General features: G+C 47.9%; 1 protein-coding gene across 7 annotated transcripts in view; it reads left to right on the plus strand.

Moving 5' to 3' along the window:
* Nucleotides 1-16,960, plus strand: part of CACNA1E (calcium voltage-gated channel subunit alpha1 E) — a 1,192,401-nt gene that overhangs the window by 1,039,533 nt on the left and 135,908 nt on the right. For all 7 annotated transcript variants that reach the window (XM_073643295.1, XM_073643291.1, XM_073643293.1 and 4 more), the window contains 5 exons: nt 4,532-4,647; nt 12,084-12,137; nt 12,319-12,408; nt 12,510-12,719; nt 13,788-13,900. In XM_073643295.1, the coding sequence (XP_073499396.1) occupies nt 4,532-4,647; nt 12,084-12,137; nt 12,319-12,408; nt 12,510-12,719; nt 13,788-13,900 (583 nt within the window). The remainder of the gene's footprint in view (nt 1-4,531; nt 4,648-12,083; nt 12,138-12,318; nt 12,409-12,509; nt 12,720-13,787; nt 13,901-16,960) is intronic.

The raw sequence follows: 16,960 nt of genomic DNA on the forward strand, positions 1-16,960 counted from the left end.
TATAAATGCCACTTTAGACCAATCAGAAGGAAAAGAAAGAGGGTAGAACTTGAAGTGTAGCATGCATTGCTCCACAAATGTACGACTTAGTTTAGGATCCCCATAGTACTGGGGCGGATCCGCAGGAACGGGTGCAGAAAGCTCCATCTGGACGGGTGTGTAATTCGCCTGGAACTCGGCTAGAGAAAAAAAAAATGTATTTATTTATTTTTAATGCACGTATTAGCTGGAAAACGTCTCAGAGAGCGAAGGCCGTGGGGCTCAACGGGAACCATGGCCTGAGCATGCTGTTATGCACATGCCCGGACTGACTGGCGTGTGCGGGAGAAGTGGTTCCACTGGACCATGAACCGGAGAGTGCCTGGAGGGGCGTGACTAAGTATCTGGCCGATCCGACCAAGGTGGCACGACGGCATACGACGCCAGTGCACCAGGGAGAAACCGGGCAGAGGGACCAGGTGCTACTCCAGGTCAAACTCCGGACACGGGGGTTGACCCACACAGGGATTACTGGAACAGGCAGGTTAGGCTGGCACAGACTGGTGGATATAAGCGAACACGGCAGGTATGCAGACGGGTGGATACAGGCGAGTATGCAGGCAGGGAGGTACTGGCCGAAAGGACGGGCTGGAGCACAGAGAGGACAAGACCCAGTACAGACTGGGTCACAGAAACAGAACCGCAGATGCGGTAGCCAAACACAGCAGAGAGGGAACGCCCGAAGCGGTGGGCAAGAGCAGAGCAGGACGGGACTGCCGGAGCAGCGAGCACAAGCAGAGCAGGACAGGACTGCCGGAGCAGCGAGCAGATGCAGAGCAGGACAGGGCTGCCGGAGCAGCGAGCAGATGCAGAGCAGGACAGGGCTGCCGGAGCAGCGAGCAGATGCAGAGCAGAAACCGCAGGAGCGGCAAGCAAGGCAAGAGCAGAGTGGAAACCGCAAGAGCGGTAAACAAGGCAGGAGCAGAGCGGAAACCGCAGAGCGGCTAAGAAGGCCGCAGCAGAGCGGAAACCGCAGAGCGGCAAACAAGGCAGGAGCAGAGCGGAAACCGCAGAGCGGCAAACAAGGCAGGAGCAGAGCGGAAACCGCAGAGCGGCAAACAAGGCAGGAGCAGAGCGGAAACCGCAGAGCGGCAAACAAGGCAGGAGCAGAGCGGAAACCGCAGAGCGGTAAACAAGACAGGAGCAGAGCGGAAACCGCAGAGCGGCTAAGGCGGCAGGAGCAGAGCGGAAACCGCAGAGCGGTAAACAAGGCAGGAGCAGAGCGGAAACCGCAGAGCGGTAGGCGAGGCAGGAGCAGAGCGGAAACCGCAAGAGCGGCAAGCTAAGCAGGAGCAGAGCGGAAACTGCAGAGCGGTAAACGAGACAAGGCAAGGGGATAGGACTCTGTTCACAAAGAACAGACGGAGAAGGAAAGGCAGAACCAGAAGCACACAAAGTACTTACAAAGAAGTAGCGAGCGTACACTAAATTCACAACAGAGGTACAGAGACGACGAGATGGAATTTAGGAGCAAGTTCAGACTCTGCAGAAAGATGCAGAAAACAGACATAGAGGGAAAAGGGAGAAAAGGCTAAAGAAGAAACGAGGCACAGACAACTGGAAACAGAGGAACGGGAACAAATACAGCAAGGCTGGAACACAAACAGGAGTCTGTTCAGACAGGAACAGAAACCGCAAGGCAAGACAGGCAGATCTAGGAATATGGCCCCTAGAAGGCGAAAGAACAGGCAAGAAGCGAGTTCACAAGAACAGACCACAGTTCAGACACAGAACTGGAAAACAGGCAGGAAAACAGGACTCAGCTCAGACACGGGAACTGATACCGCAAGGCAGGAGACATAGACAGGACTCAGTTCAGACACGGGAACTGATACCGCAAGGCAGGAGACATAGACAGGACTCAGTTCAGACACGGGAACTGATACCGCAAGGCAGGAGACAAAGAACGGGACCTGGCACCTTCAGAGTGCAAGCACACACTGAATGAAACACTATGCTCAGGCAGGGATAGATGGGAGCAGCTGAGCTATATACCAGGTGACAGACAGCAATAGGCTGAGGATGCACAAGGGGTGTGACCCACAGCAGATACAAAAAGCAGGAAGTGATCGGGCGCCGCCCTTAAGCAGCAGAAACAGACAAACAGACAGAAAGGAGGGAAGCCAGAGAGACATTCTGGACTGGAGATCAAGTGCGCGCTCTTGCACAGTGGGAGATGGACCACCATGCAAGGACGCCACCAGGTATGTTACAATGAGAGAGATTGCCAAGATGGCTGCTGGCCGAATGATCAGCCAAAGCCTCGTTCGGCCGACAACCATCTAATGTGTATGGGGGCTTTAGATGGGTAGTCATAGAGAAGGATGTAGCAGTAGTCCAGGCAGTGGACCCAATCACTGGTGTACCCAGTCTGCAGTCAATAAGTCATCAATGGATCTGTAATCAATTGGTAGCGGGACAGTTCTTATATTCACAGATGGTGATCGCAGTTTCATGGTACTTTTTCAACAAAATCAGTTTGTGAGCCCAATCAATATTAATGAAAATGTAGATAATGAATTAATCAGAGAAGGACATACATGAACTAGAAGATGTTGACCACCTTTATTTGTAGGAAATGTCTGCAATTTTTCCTTTATATTTACCTATAGTCTTTCTAACTATGGATATCTTCCATTGTTTCTGCACACTATTTGTCTGTTATTGTGATGCAGCTTTATTGTTCTGTCCGTGTGACTGGTGGTTTACTGATCGGAGCGTGTGTATCTAGAATTTGCTTATCCCGGTTTTTACGCATTTCGCTTGGTTTCCATGGCAACAGCAAAAGTTCCAGAATGTGTAAACAGCTTATTGTTTATGCTGCAATGCTAGTTTTAGGTGGGGGAAGGAGGACTGGGGTCTGATGGGTTAGTACTAACTAGACATTGGTTCGCACCCTTGAATATCTGCAGTGCCCATAGGGATTGCAGCATCATATCAAAATTTTCCTTAGTTGTGATTCATATTTAATATTTGGAATATTCCAGTGTATAATGGTTAATACAACGCCAGAAAGCTCTGGGCAAATGCAGATTAATTCATGATGGAGGGAAATGTGCACTGCAGCATTTTTCTACGGCAGTGATATTGAATATGTATTTATTATATTTAGTGCAATGCATGCATTTTTAGATATATTGTATGTCTGGAAATAGGTTGCTCCTGCATTCCCCAAAATATTATTTTGGGTTCCCACAATGTAAAGCTCTATGGGCTTCTGCCTGCTAACTCCATTATCAGGATGGATCGCAGCATGAATCACAGTGTCTGCCGCCCTCGTTTTGCAAAATATCAAGAATATTTCTTTAAACAGATGATCGAGAAGTTTATGACACAACTATGTGCAGGCGTGATGGTGTCATGAAGAAGCAAAATTACTAATGTGGTTTCTCTCCAACTCTTGGGGTGTTCTTAAAACTTATATAGGAATCAGCCAAACACTTGTTTGGCCAACAACTATGTCCACCATGTACATGCACAGTCAGTTTGGGTGAGCGTGCATGTTTTTTCAGTGGAGAGAGTGCAGTAAGCTGATCTCTCACTGAAACAAAAGTTTCAGGTGTTGATATTCATCAAGTCCAATCTTTTGCTCTCTTTGAATCACCTGTTGGAGGAAAGTTCGGAGACACAAATAGACCTTAAAGTAGATGGTTCTGTCTAAATTGACATGTTTGACTGACATTATTGTAATGTATATGAGGGTCTCCTGATCTTCACTCAACAGAAGGAATAGTGTGTCATGATTCCACCCCTCAGTGTGTCTGGGATGCAGTTACTGATGGCTCCGCAGTCCAACCTTGTGCAGGGGTGTGCTGGAGCTGTCAGTACTTTGATTGACAGCTTGGTCAACCAGTCTGGTGCAAGGGCGTGCTGAGCTGTTGGTGTTTTGATTGGCAGCTCGGCCGTCCAATCTGAAACTGGGAGGTGCTGGGTGTCTCCAGGTGTTCATTGTCCCAGGTGATTGCCCAGCTACTTAACTGGCCTGTTAGTTCCAGACCTCTGCCAGAAGTACATTCAGCTTGTGTGAGGTTTATCTTTCTGTTCCTTGTGTTCTGTGAATTGATGTTTCATTGCCTGACCTTGGACCTCATTCTGACCATCCGCCTGTTTAACGCCTTTGTTCTGATCTGCTATCCTCCTTGTATTCTGACCTCGGAACGTTACCTGACTTCTCCTTTATCTTTTCCCTCTGTTTATGATGTACCCTCCTGGCTTCTGACCTTGGCCTTCTTGACTATCCGGTCACATTGAGCTTGTTTCTGCTCCCTCACTTTTCAGGTGTGATGATCAGTCCTTATTCTATATGATCCCCCAACAAGTCTTGTAGAGAGTTGGAGCACTTTACAGGTTTGCCCAAATCATCCTTCGAGAGATACAGTAGTTGAGGCCAACCAGAGCTTTTGCCATTCTCTGTAGGTCTCAAACCTTTATGTAACATTTATGTAGTTTTGGAGCCCAAAAAAACATTTTCTTTTCTCTCATCGCATTGCAGTGAATTTGCCAAAGAAAGAGAACGTGTGGAGAACCGACGGGCCTTCATGAAGTTACGCAGGCAGCAGCAGATTGAGAGGGAACTGAACGGATATCGGGCTTGGATAGATAAAGCTGGTGAGTAAAATACTGCAAAAATCCTCATGTCAAAATTTACCTTTTTAATAGTCTTTTAAGGTGCTATTTAGGAAAATTGCAATTTATGGAGCCACAGTAGAAACCTTTACTATTTCATATACAATGAGTGAAATCTTTGATCCGCCAGATTAAAGGGGTTGTCGCCACATCACATATGGTTAAAATTGCAAATCGGCAATTTACTAAAATTCCTCTCCTCTCTTATAATTTCATAGTTTACTGCTCGTTGCCTAGATTACTGACCACTGCTGTAGTGTAGCGATGGTGGCCGGTCTCCTAGACAAGGAACACAGCTTCTCTATAGAGCTTATAATCACTGCTATAAAGCTGGCCTTATTGAGATTGGATGGAAGAGCACACAGTTTGGGCCAGAGTCACAAAGATGCTGCTGGTACGAACTGTCAATCAATCTGAAGCACACCATCCCCAGGCAAGCAGGAAGCCAGTAGGCAAGGGAGCAAATCCCTTTAATCCCACCATTTTTAATGCAGTTTAAACACTGACATGAGCAACCTGAAGGTTTGATATGTGAGAAACACATTAGATATTTGCATTTTAGCACATTAGACCATAAATTCTGCATTGAATTCTGGAAAGTATGCAACAAATTATTGCTACAACTTGCTTTATAGAGAAGTCTACATGCACGTGTCATGAAGAGAGTTGAAAATGATGTCACTTTTTCGCGTTAACCGTCTTACAAGAGAGAACATGTTAGCCCCTCCATCCAGAGTTATGTTTGTTTGTCTCATTGGATTCTTGTTCCTTTTCAGTTGGATTGCATGTGTATGTTTTTGGATAACAGGTTTATTTCTATACACTTAAGATGTGAGGTGTGCATGTGTGGGTACATGCAAATGTAGCACCCTGAGGATTCGGCTGCTACAGGGGTATTGCACCTCAACCCAGAGGTGTGATATTCCACTCCCGGGTAAGGATGGAGTGTGGACCTGAGCTCGGTAGGCTGCATGCACTACACACATCCCATTTCCGAGGGGCAGGCCGACGGTACTCCCACTTAGAAATGTGCAGGTACGACCGAGTCTGTTCCTGGCTGGAGTGGGAGGGGGGTGGTACATCCCAAGTAGTGTAGGGGCAGATAGGGGGAGCAGCCTGGGTAAAGTTAGGAGCTCATTGGGTGCTGGTCACCTGAGCTCACACATAGAGGGAGTATATAAGGTGGGCACCATCTAAGATCAGGGTCAGTCTGTCAGAGTCAGTAAGAAGCAGAGGTCCAGATGAGCCTGCAGAGAGAGAGTGGAGCAGAGAAGGAAAGACCCAGAGGGGGAAAAAGAAAGGACTCTGAGAACCCAAATTCAATCCCCGGGTGAAGAGTCGGCAATAGGGTACCGGATCCCAAACTGGTGGGGGCAAAAGCACACCCTAGCCAGAGACCGGAGGCCGTGGGCAGCGTCTGCCACGGCCACCCACCACATCCACCCCGAAGGCAAACCACGTGGAGGGTCAGGGAACCCAAGGCCAAGGGTCTCCCAACAGAAGGCCCGAGGGAGCTGGACCTAGGTGGATCACTAGTGGGGACGGCCAGAGGAAAGGACAGAAGGAGAGCTCAGGGTCACGCTCCGGACTTGTTTGGGGGTTTGCTGAATCCAGGACCTGGTGGACGCAGCACGGCTCGGGTGGTCACTTGAAGCTGGAGTGACCGGAACATCAGCAGTGAGTAAATACCCTAAACTGCACAACCCGACTCTGTCTTCACTTAACATCTACGCTGCACCACCACAAACCCCATCCTCTGCACCTGACCCCCTGAGGCTATACCCCACCCGTTGGGGGTTATACTACCAAAAGCTGCACCAACACCATCAGCCTCAGCGGACCCTGCTGCAGCGGCGGCCATAGTGACCGCAATACAACGGGTGGCGTAGTCGACAATAAAGAACTTAATAACATCTGTAGGACTGCCACATACAACTGAGCTTGACACCCTGGGCACGGACCGGGTCACAGCCACTCGGCGACTACAACTCCCATCTGATCCGGCTCCGGGTATTCCCCCTAAAGAATATGGCCCAGGGGGTGCGTCAACTTTGGCGTAGTCGGCAGGATTACGTGCCCGCAACACCCGGGTACTGCGTGCCTGAAGAAAAGAACGAGTTTACCTCAAAAAGAAGTCTCCTGCCGGTTCCGGAGGGTCCCCGCCATCGGACTCCATCACAGGTCGATTCCCGCCGGTTGTCCGCCATTAACAGCTTTTTCCCGCCATCTGCAGAGTTTCCCGCCACTGGGAGACGATTCCCACCATTTCCAAAGGTTTCCCGCCTTGGAAGAGCGGACGCCATTATGGGCGTGCCAGAGGGTGGCAAGAGGCCACCTCCCATCGTGGGCCAGGACCGAAAATGGCGCCAAAAGTGGAAACCGCCCCCACCAACAGAGACTGTGATGCTAGAGGTGTCTGTCAGCGTGAAAGAACTGCCCCTGGAGCTGACAATCACCAAGTGGCCCCGGGACCGCCCTCGAAGTGGGAGGACTGAGAAGAAGAGAACAAAGATGGGTGCCGCCTGGAGCAGTCTGGAGAGAGCGCACCCGGAGGCAAGAAGCCTGGAGAAGAGTATCGGAGGAGCTTACCCGGAGATGGCGAGAAAGCAGAGCAGCACCGGCCCGTTGGCCAGGAGCCTGCTAGAAACAGAGGAGGGAGAGCAGAGCAGCACCGGCCCGCTGGCCAGGAGCCTGCTGGAAACAGTGGAAGGAGAGCAGAGCAGCACCAACCCGTTGGTCAGGAGCCTGCTGGAAGCAACGACCCCACTAGGCCTAGTGGAGGTCCTAGCACAGCTCCCCCGAGACCGGGAGTGTGCACAGACCGCTCTGGAGGGCCTCGCAAGGAGGATGGCCCGGGTGCAGCGAGAGACGTTGGCGGAGTGGAGCCGTGAGATGGCCCAGCAGACCGAGACCTGTCAGCGGAGCACGCCACCCAAGACGAGGAGACAGACCGCCTCTGAGGATGGCGCAGGAGGACTGAAGGCCGGAGACGGCGCCGAGAAGGGAGCCGAACGAAAGGAGGCAGGTAAAGGGGACGTCTCTACCCCAAACCGGGAAACCGCGTACCTGCCCCAGCTCCCCGTCGCAGAGCCCGAAGTACCCCCTGCCGTGCCCGTAACCGCAACGTCACCGCCACAGACTAGGCCTCAACCGGAAGCCGCAGCCGCGACCCCTGTGACGTCACACGCCTCGACCCCGAGCATGACCAAGCAGGAAGTACCACCAGCCTGGTCGCAAGGCCTAGTACCCCCGGGCGCCGCAATACCAACAGCGCCCCCTACCTCCGCGGAGCCACCGGCCTGGTCGCAGTGCCAAGTAGCCCAGGGCGCCGCTATCCTTACGGTGCCCTTCACCTTCCAGATACCCCAGGCCTGGCCGCAAGGCCCGGGCAACCCGGGCGCTAACACCACCGCGCCCATAAGACCAAGAGTGCCGCATCTGGGAGAGGACCTGTTTACCCAACACACGTGCCCGGATGGGCAGCCTTTCATCTGGCCCCAGGAATATCATGAACTGGAACGGCAGAGGAAGGCTGGGGCCATGTGTGCACCCCTGATCCCGGCTCCAAAGCCCGTAAAGAGGATCTCGCCCCCGCTAGAAGAGGCCCAATTTGAGTGGGACCCCACCGGAGAAGATCTCATGGGGTTCACTCAGGAGACTCGGGCAGCTGCAGCGGAGCGTGCTGAGTGCTGCCGCCAACAACTCGAGGTCTTTGAGAGGGAGCGGAGAGAGAGGCGGGTCCGGGAACAGCAAGCTCAAATAAGGAGCGCGGAGCAGAAGAGCCGGGCCAGGAGAGACCCCCGTGCAGCGCATAGTCCCCGCACCACCGGGACTGTGATCAAGTTTAACATGCAGCATGGGTGGGGCTTCATCCGAGACCACCGCACCCCAGGCGACGTCTTCGTGACCAGGAGAGACGTTGAATCCCACCTACCGGAGGGACACAGAGGTCGTGACCTTTACATCGGGGACGAGGTCACCTTTACCCGGCACAAGTGTGCCAAAGGACCCTACGCCCTCCATGTGCATCGCCTGACGGAGGAAGAGCTGCGGTGTGAGGAGGAAGAACAAGAGGACCCGGACGGGTCTGAAGTTAAAGGTAACCACAAAGAAAGAGCAGGAGGACGTCGTCGTTAAGTACAGCGGAGCAGAAGCTGTATATAGTTGCCCGTCGGGGCACAGTGAACTGTTACTGCTGCTATCATAGTCCCCGTTGGGACCAGCAAGTGTGAACTGTTTACCCGTTTATCCCTTAAATCCCACTGACCGAGGACTGAGAGCGGTCATTCCTCCCTTATACCTGGCCGAGGACTGAGAGCGGCCATATCCCCTGTATATAGTTGCGCGTCCTAAAGCGCTCCCTACTGGTTTTACAGGAAAGCCACGAGTTTTTTCAAGAAAAGACTGTCGCACTTTACCCGGTCACACGTTGCACAGTGACCGGAGGAGGAGCAGAGGCGACGAGAATGTTATTTATATGAAAAGTTTTCTGATATATATATGATATTTTATATGTTTTTACTATGTTGTTTATATGAAAAAAATTTGTATGTTTTGTGGTGTTTTGTTCTTACAGCCCGAGGACGTGCTGTGATTTACCAGGGGGGAATGTAGCACCCTGAGGATTCGGCTGCTACAGGGGTATTGCACCTCAACCCAGAGGTGTGATATTCCACTCCCGGGTAAGGATGGAGTGTGGACCTGAGCTCGGTAGGCTGCATGCACTACACACATCCCATTTCCGAGGGGCAGGCCGACGGTACTCCCACTTAGAAATGTGCAGGTACGACCGAGTCTGTTCCTGGCTGGAGTGGGAGGGGGGTGGTACATCCCAAGTAGTGTAGGGGCAGATAGGGGGAGCAGCCTGGGTAAAGTTAGGAGCTCATTGGGTGCTGGTCACCTGAGCTCACACATAGAGGGAGTATATAAGGTGGGCACCATCTAAGATCAAGGTCAGTCTGTCAGAGTCAGTAAGAAGCAGAGGTCCAGATGAGCCTGCAGAGAGAGAGTGGAGCAGAGAAGGAAAGACCCAGAGGGGGAAAAAGAAAGGACTCTGAGAACCCAAATTCAATCCCCGGGTGAAGAGTCGGCAATAGGGTACCGGATCCCAAACTGGTGGGGGCAAAAGCACACCCTAGCCAGAGACCGGAGGCCGTGGGCAGCGTCTGCCACGGCCACCCACCACATCCACCCCGAAGGCAAACCACGTGGAGGGTCAGGGAACCCAAGGCCAAGGGTCTCCCAACAGAAGGCCCGAGGGAGCTGGACCTAGGTGGATCACTAGTGGGGACGGCCAGAGGAAAGGACAGAAGGAGAGCTCAGGGTCACGCTCCGGACTTGTTTGGGGGTTTGCTGAATCCAGGACCTGGTGGACGCAGCACGGCTCGGGTGGTCACTTGAAGCTGGAGTGACCGGAACATCAGCAGTGAGTAAATACCCTAAACTGCACAACCCGACTCTGTCTTCACTTAACATCTACGCTGCACCACCACAAACCCCATCCTCTGCACCTGACCCCCTGAGGCTATACCCCACCCGTTGGGGGTTATACTACCAAAAGCTGCACCAACACCATCAGCCTCAGCGGACCCTGCTGCAGCGGCGGCCATAGTGACCGCAATACAACGGGTGGCGTAGTCGACAATAAAGAACTTAATAACATCTGTAGGACTGCCACATACAACTGAGCTTGACACCCTGGGCACGGACCGGGTCACAGCCACTCGGCGACTACAACTCCCATCTGATCCGGCTCCGGGTATTCCCCCTAAAGAATATGGCCCAGGGGGTGCGTCACAATCATTAGTGCAAAGCCGGTGAGAGCAGTTCATACACTATGTGCCATGCCCTAGCTGTCCCAGGTTTATAGGGTATAATCTGTAATGAGACTAGATGGAGGGTGTGCTGGTGAGGTTAGTATGAGGATGAAGCCATCAATATGGCTAAGGTTTATACAGGCAGATGTCCCACCATTTGGGGTGAGGGGCAGAGTGAAAATTCAGCGGGTAGGAGCTACGCTACCTGACAGAGAATGCAACTAAAGGTTGGACATGAGACGCTGAGTGACTTCTTATAGACAAGCTGTGAGTCAGGGTAGCCAAGGAGTCCGAGGTCAAGAGCCAGAAGGGTACGTCATAAGCAGAGGGAAGAGACAAAGGCGTAGGCAAGTCACAGTCCAAAGCCAGAATTCCAAGGTCAGTGTGCGTCAAGGCAAAAGGGGTAATCCAAACAGGTAATCAATAGGCAAATTCAGGGTCCGGCAACAAAGGATCAGAATGTCTGAATTCAGAGCACAAAAGCACAGACAAAACAAAACACCACACTGAGCTGAAAGCGTGTAGAGACAAAGGCGTAGTCAGGTCACAGTCCAAAGTCAGAATTCCAAGGTCAGTGTGCGTCAAGGCAAAAGGGGTAATCCAAACAGGTAATCAATAGGCAAATCCAGGGTGTGGCAACAAAAGATCAGAATGTGTGAATTCAGAGCACAAAGCACAGAGAAAACACCACACAGAGCTGAAAGCTACCACTGGCAGCTATCTGAGACTATCAGCTTAGTAAAATAGCTGGGCAATCACTAAGGACAGGGAACACCTCCCAGTCTCCGATTGAACGACTGAGCTGTCAATCAAAATACTGACATCACAGCACGTCCGTGCACTAGATTGGATGACTGAGCAGTCACTCACTGTGTCCAAAGACACACTGAGTGGTGGAATAGTGACAAGATACAAGCACAGTTATTGCCGCCCTAGGTTACAGAAAATATATTGCCACTGTGACTGTCTTTTCTGGTGGAGCAGTGCTCCCTGTAATGAGAGCAGGAGAAGACTCTTATAAGCACTGTACTCGTATAAAGATCAAGCTTGGGAAATGTTTGGAGGCTTGTGCAGTGCCAAAGAGGTGGAGGTGCAAGGAGAACTGAAGAGACTAAAGATTGAGATTTATCTCCCAAGACCATAGCACTATTTTGCCATCTGAAGTGTTGACAGGCACTTTAGGTGTACCAAGGCTATATCTGTGGGGGTCAAGGCCAAGGAGCCCAGCTGAGATTAGGAAATTCAGAAGAAAAGGCTAGGAGTTAGATTGAATTGTCATTAGAGTAACCTGTCCAGATGAGAGAGATCTGTCTGGAGGGTGGAGTGAGAAGGACAAAGTCCAGGCAGGAGTCCAGTGGAGCCTGTAGTTGGGTGTGTGTGTAGCTGTTAATGAGGATCCTGGGTGTTGGACTCCCACTGATCTGATTGATGGCCTATCCTATGGATAGGTCATCAATTTCATAAGCCCAGACCACCACTCTGGCCATTCGTTGACCACGTTTCATACAATATTGTAGTTCATGTATTCACTTCTGATTATGTTCAGTTTATAATTGTCTCCTAAAAGCTGCCACATTTATCTGTATGTTTGTCTTCATTCAGAGGAAGTTATGTTAGCAGAAGAAAATAAAAATTCTGGGACTTCAGCTTTAGAAGGTAAGATCATTGATTTCTCTTGCCTTTAAGCCCTTTATAGTCTTTATTTCCCTGGGATCCTGTCCAACTTGTATATTTTTGCTGCTCCCTATAAGATAAAATCTACTAAACTGTCCTTTGTGCACCATAATCTGGTTTTCTGAGCATCGAGGGGATGAAATTCTCCATATTTTGTCTACAGTTCTCAGGAGAGCAACAATTAAACGAAGTAGAACAGAAGCCATGAACCGGGACACAAACGAGGACCATTGTGTTGACATATCTTCTGTCGGTGGGTGTAGATTCATAGTGAATCGTGATTTGATATAATGTGTATTCTATAGACTGGACTGTATGTGCCATAACATCATCCTCAATATGTCCCCGGTGCAGGCACCCCTCTTGCAAGAGCTAGTATTAAAAGTAACAAGATGGACGGTGCATCTTATTTTCGTCATAAAGAAAGATTACTACGAATATCCATACGCCATATGATCAAGTCTCCGGTTTTCTATTGGATGGTCTTAGGAGTGGTAGCTCTCAACACTGCTTGCGTGGCCATTGTTCACCATGACCAGGCACACTGGCTCTCCAATATTCTATGTAAGTTTGATTAAGTTTTGCTTTAAGAAGTGAGACGCATATATTAAAAATGTATAATCAGGAAAGTATTGATTCATAGCTGATCTTTAAAGAACTATAGAGCTCACAGAGCATTGTAAAATATATTGATATTAAAGGAGCTGTCCTCTGTATCCTTATTTTAACAAATGTGTTGGGGATATGATCCTGCATGACTTATTAATATTTAAAGAGTATCCGTCATTTTTATTTTATAAATCAATAGTACCCCTGAAAATAAGCAACTCAGAGAAATCAGCTTCTTTCTCTGCCACGACGGATCTTTCACTTTTGTAAACTCTGTATTCAGTGAAGACTGAGAAAGTGTAACTGTCAATTCAGTACAATGTCTATGTCTGCCTCTAGCTCCTACCCTCTCCATAGAACTCTATGAGCACTAACTGTTATCTCCCATCTCAATAATGTGAAAATCTGTATTCACTGAAGACACATTTTACCCATGAATTGAGAATTTTGTTAATTAATGATCAGTCCTGGAGAAGAAAGAAGCAAATTTATCCTATAAGATATATTATAACGTTTCTTATTTCCATGTGAACTATTGATTTATGAAATAAAAAAATTAAACAATGGTTACTCTTTAGATATTGCAGATTTTCTTCCTTTGTGAAGCACCACCTGCTCAAACCACCCACCGATTGGCCATACCATGGGAAATAAGTGCCCAGCCTATGCATGATCATGCTTGCGTGATCCTTAGAAAGTTTCTGGTGTGCTCATGCATAAGATGAGAGCATCTGCTCTGTGCTTTCAGCAATTGGAAGGAGGGGATCCAGGGATTTGTATCCCCGCTGTTTCACAGGGCTATAACATTTCATTTTTTTTTAAATATCCTGAAACATTATGCTTTTCAGAAAAGTGTAGGATCCAAATGTCTCCAAGTTTAAATCTTCCACGAGGTCTATGACACCTGCATTGTCCCTCTCACAGTTAGGGATTGTCCCATGCATTTATTATACAGAATATACAATTGTAATATTGATCTAAAACATGTTTTTTTGGTGGGCTGGGAATATGGTGTATTTACAGACTATGCAGAATTCCTGTTTCTTGGATTATTTATGGTGGAGATGTCCCTCAAGATGTACGGGATGGGCCCCCGCCTCTACTTCCACTCATCGTTTAATTGTTTCGACTGTGGGGTGAGAAACTTCTTTCTAAAACTTGTTCCAAGTGAAAAATATCACAGTACACCAAGTACAGAGCAGCACATTGCAACTCATCGCAACACATAGAAATATCAGTGTAGTTATTCTGCTACATTTACTCAGTTTCTGGCATAGAGCTGACTGGCAATATTAAATATTGAAAGATTAGAGGCGGACAGCTTGAAGATTAGAAGACACCCATTATTAAATTCAGAGACACCGAGGCAGCCCGAGGCTTCATGTTTCTAAATGGGTTTTTCGCTTTGAACAATCCCTTTTAACTTATAGAATCCCGCGACAATAGTGTAGGATGATCACAGGGTATCCAGCAGCGGCTCTAATCTCTGCACAGTGAACGCAAAGAAAAAAATCTAGAGTGTTGTTTACTGACCACCTTGCCAGAAATTAAGAGAATAATAAATAATCTTTTTATTTATATAGCGTCAACATATTCCACAACGCTTTACAATTCAGACAATGTACAGACATTATAGGCACTGTCCCCATTGGGGCTCACAATCTACATTCCCTATCAGTATGTCTTTGGAGTGTGGGAGGAAACCGGAGAACCCGGAGGAAACCCACGCAAACACGGGGAGACCATACAGACTCCTTGCAAATGTTGTATATAATCAAAAAGCTATATGTACCATACAATGATGCAAAAAAGACACAACTCACTCCACAAATCTATGGTTTATTCAGAGTACCAAAAAAAACCAGTTATGTTAAGTTTGGCACCCCTGCAATTCTGTGAGATAATACTCAGTTTCTTACTGAAAATGATTGCAATAACAAATTCTTTGGTCTTATTATCTTCATTTAATTTGCTTGCAAGGAAAAAACACAAAAGAGAATGAAGCAAAAATCAAATCATTGATCATTTCACACAAAACTCCAAAAATGGGCCAGACAAAAGTATTGGCACCCTCAGCCTAATACTTGGTTGCACAACCTTTAGTCAAAATAACTGCGAACAACCGCTTCTGGTAACCATCAATGAGTTTCTTACAATGCTCTGCTGGAATTGTAGACCATTCTTCTTTGGCAAACTGCTCCAGGTCCCTGATATTTGAAGGGTGCCTTCTCCAAACAGGCATTTTGAGATCTCTCCATGGGTGTTCTATGGGATTCAGGTCTGGACTCATTGCTGGCCACCTTAGAAGTCTCCAGTGCTTTCTCTCAAACCATTTTATAGTGCTTTTGGAAGTGTGTTTTGGGTCATTGTCCTGCTGGAAGACCCATGACCTCTGAGGGAGACCCAGCTTTCTCACACTGGGCCCTACATTATGCTGCAAAATTTGTTGGTAGTCTTCAGACTTCATAATGCCATGCACACGGTCAAGCAGTCCAGTGCCAGAGGCAGCAAAGCAACCCCAAAACATCAGGGAACCTCCGCCATGTTTGACTGTAGGGACCGTGTTCTTTTCTTTGAATGCCTCTTTTTTTTTCCTGTACACTCTATGTTGATGCTTTTTCACAAAAAGCTCTACTTTTGTCTCATCTGACCAGAGAACATTCTTCCAAAACGTTTTAGGCTTTCTCAGGTAAGTTTTGGCAAACTCCAGTCAGGCTTTTTTATGTCTCGGGGTAAGAAGTGGGGTCTTCCTGAGTATCCTACCATACAGTCCCTTTTCATTCAGACGCCGACGGATAGTACGGGTTGACACTGTTGTACCCTCGGACTGCAGGGCAGCTTGAACTTGTTTGGATGTTAGTCGAGGTTCTTTATCCACCATCCTCACAATCTTGCGTTGAAATTTCTCGTCAATTTTTCTTTTCCGTCCACATCTAGGGAGGTTAGCCACAGTGCCATGTGCTTTAAACTTCTTGATGACACTGCACACGGAAGACACAGGAACATTCAGGTCTTTGGAGATGGACTTGTAGCCTTGAGATTGCTCATGCTTCCTCACAATTTGGTTTCTCAAGTCCTCAGACAGTTCTTTGGTCTTCTTTCTTTTCTCCATGCTCAATGTGGTACACACAAGGACACAGGAAAGAGGTTGAGTCAACTTTAATCCATGTTAACTGGCTGCAAGTGTGATTTAGTTATTGCCAACACCTGTTAGGTGCCACAGGTAAGTTACAGGTGCTGTTAATTACACGAATTAGAGAAGCATCACATGATTTTTCAAACAGTGCCAATACTTTTGTCCACCCCCTTTTTTAGGTTTGGTGTGGAATTATAACCAATTTAGCTTTAGGACAATTCTTTTTGTGTTTTTTCATTGAAGAAAAATGAAATGAAGATAATAATACCAAAGAATTTGTGATTGCAGTCATTCTCAGGAAGAAACTGAGTATTATCTGACAGAATTGCAGGGGTGCCAATACTTTTGGTCACCACTGTATGTATATATATATTTATATATACTGTATGTGTGAGTGTGTGTATATATATATATATATATATATATATATATACTGTATGTATATATATATATATATATATACACATATATATACAGTACAGACCAAAAGTTTGGACACACCTTCTCATTTAAATATTTTTCTGTATTTTCATGACTATGAAAATTGTACATTCACACTGAAGGCATCAAAACTATGAATTAACACATGTGGAATTATATACTTAACAAAAAAGTGTGAAACAACTGAAAATATGTCTTATATTCTAGGTTCTTCAAAGTAGCCACCTTTTGCTTTGATGACTGCTTTGCACACTCTTGGCATTCTCTTGATGAGCTTCAAGAGGTAGTCACCGGAAATGGTCTTCCAACAATCTTGAAGGAGTTCCCAGAGATGCTTAGCACTTGTTGGCCCTTTTGCCTTCACTCTGCGGTCCAACCCAACCCAAACCATCTTGATTGGGTTCAGGTCTGGTGACTGTGGAGGCCAGGTCATCTGGCGTAGCACCCCATCACTCTCCCTTTTGGTCAAATAGCCCTTACACAGCCTGGAGGTGTGTTTGGGGTCATTGTCCTGTTGAAAAATAAATGATGGTCCAACTAAACGCAAACCGGATGGAATAGCATGCCGCTGCAAGATGCTGTGGTAGACATGCTGGTTCAGTATGCCTTCAATTTTGAA

This window comes from Phyllobates terribilis, unplaced genomic scaffold (assembly GCF_046119375.1).
Source record: "Phyllobates terribilis strain yellow unplaced genomic scaffold, ASM4611937v1 Scaffold_8__6_contigs__length_399053987, whole genome shotgun sequence".
Lineage (NCBI taxonomy): Eukaryota > Metazoa > Chordata > Amphibia > Anura > Dendrobatidae > Phyllobates > Phyllobates terribilis.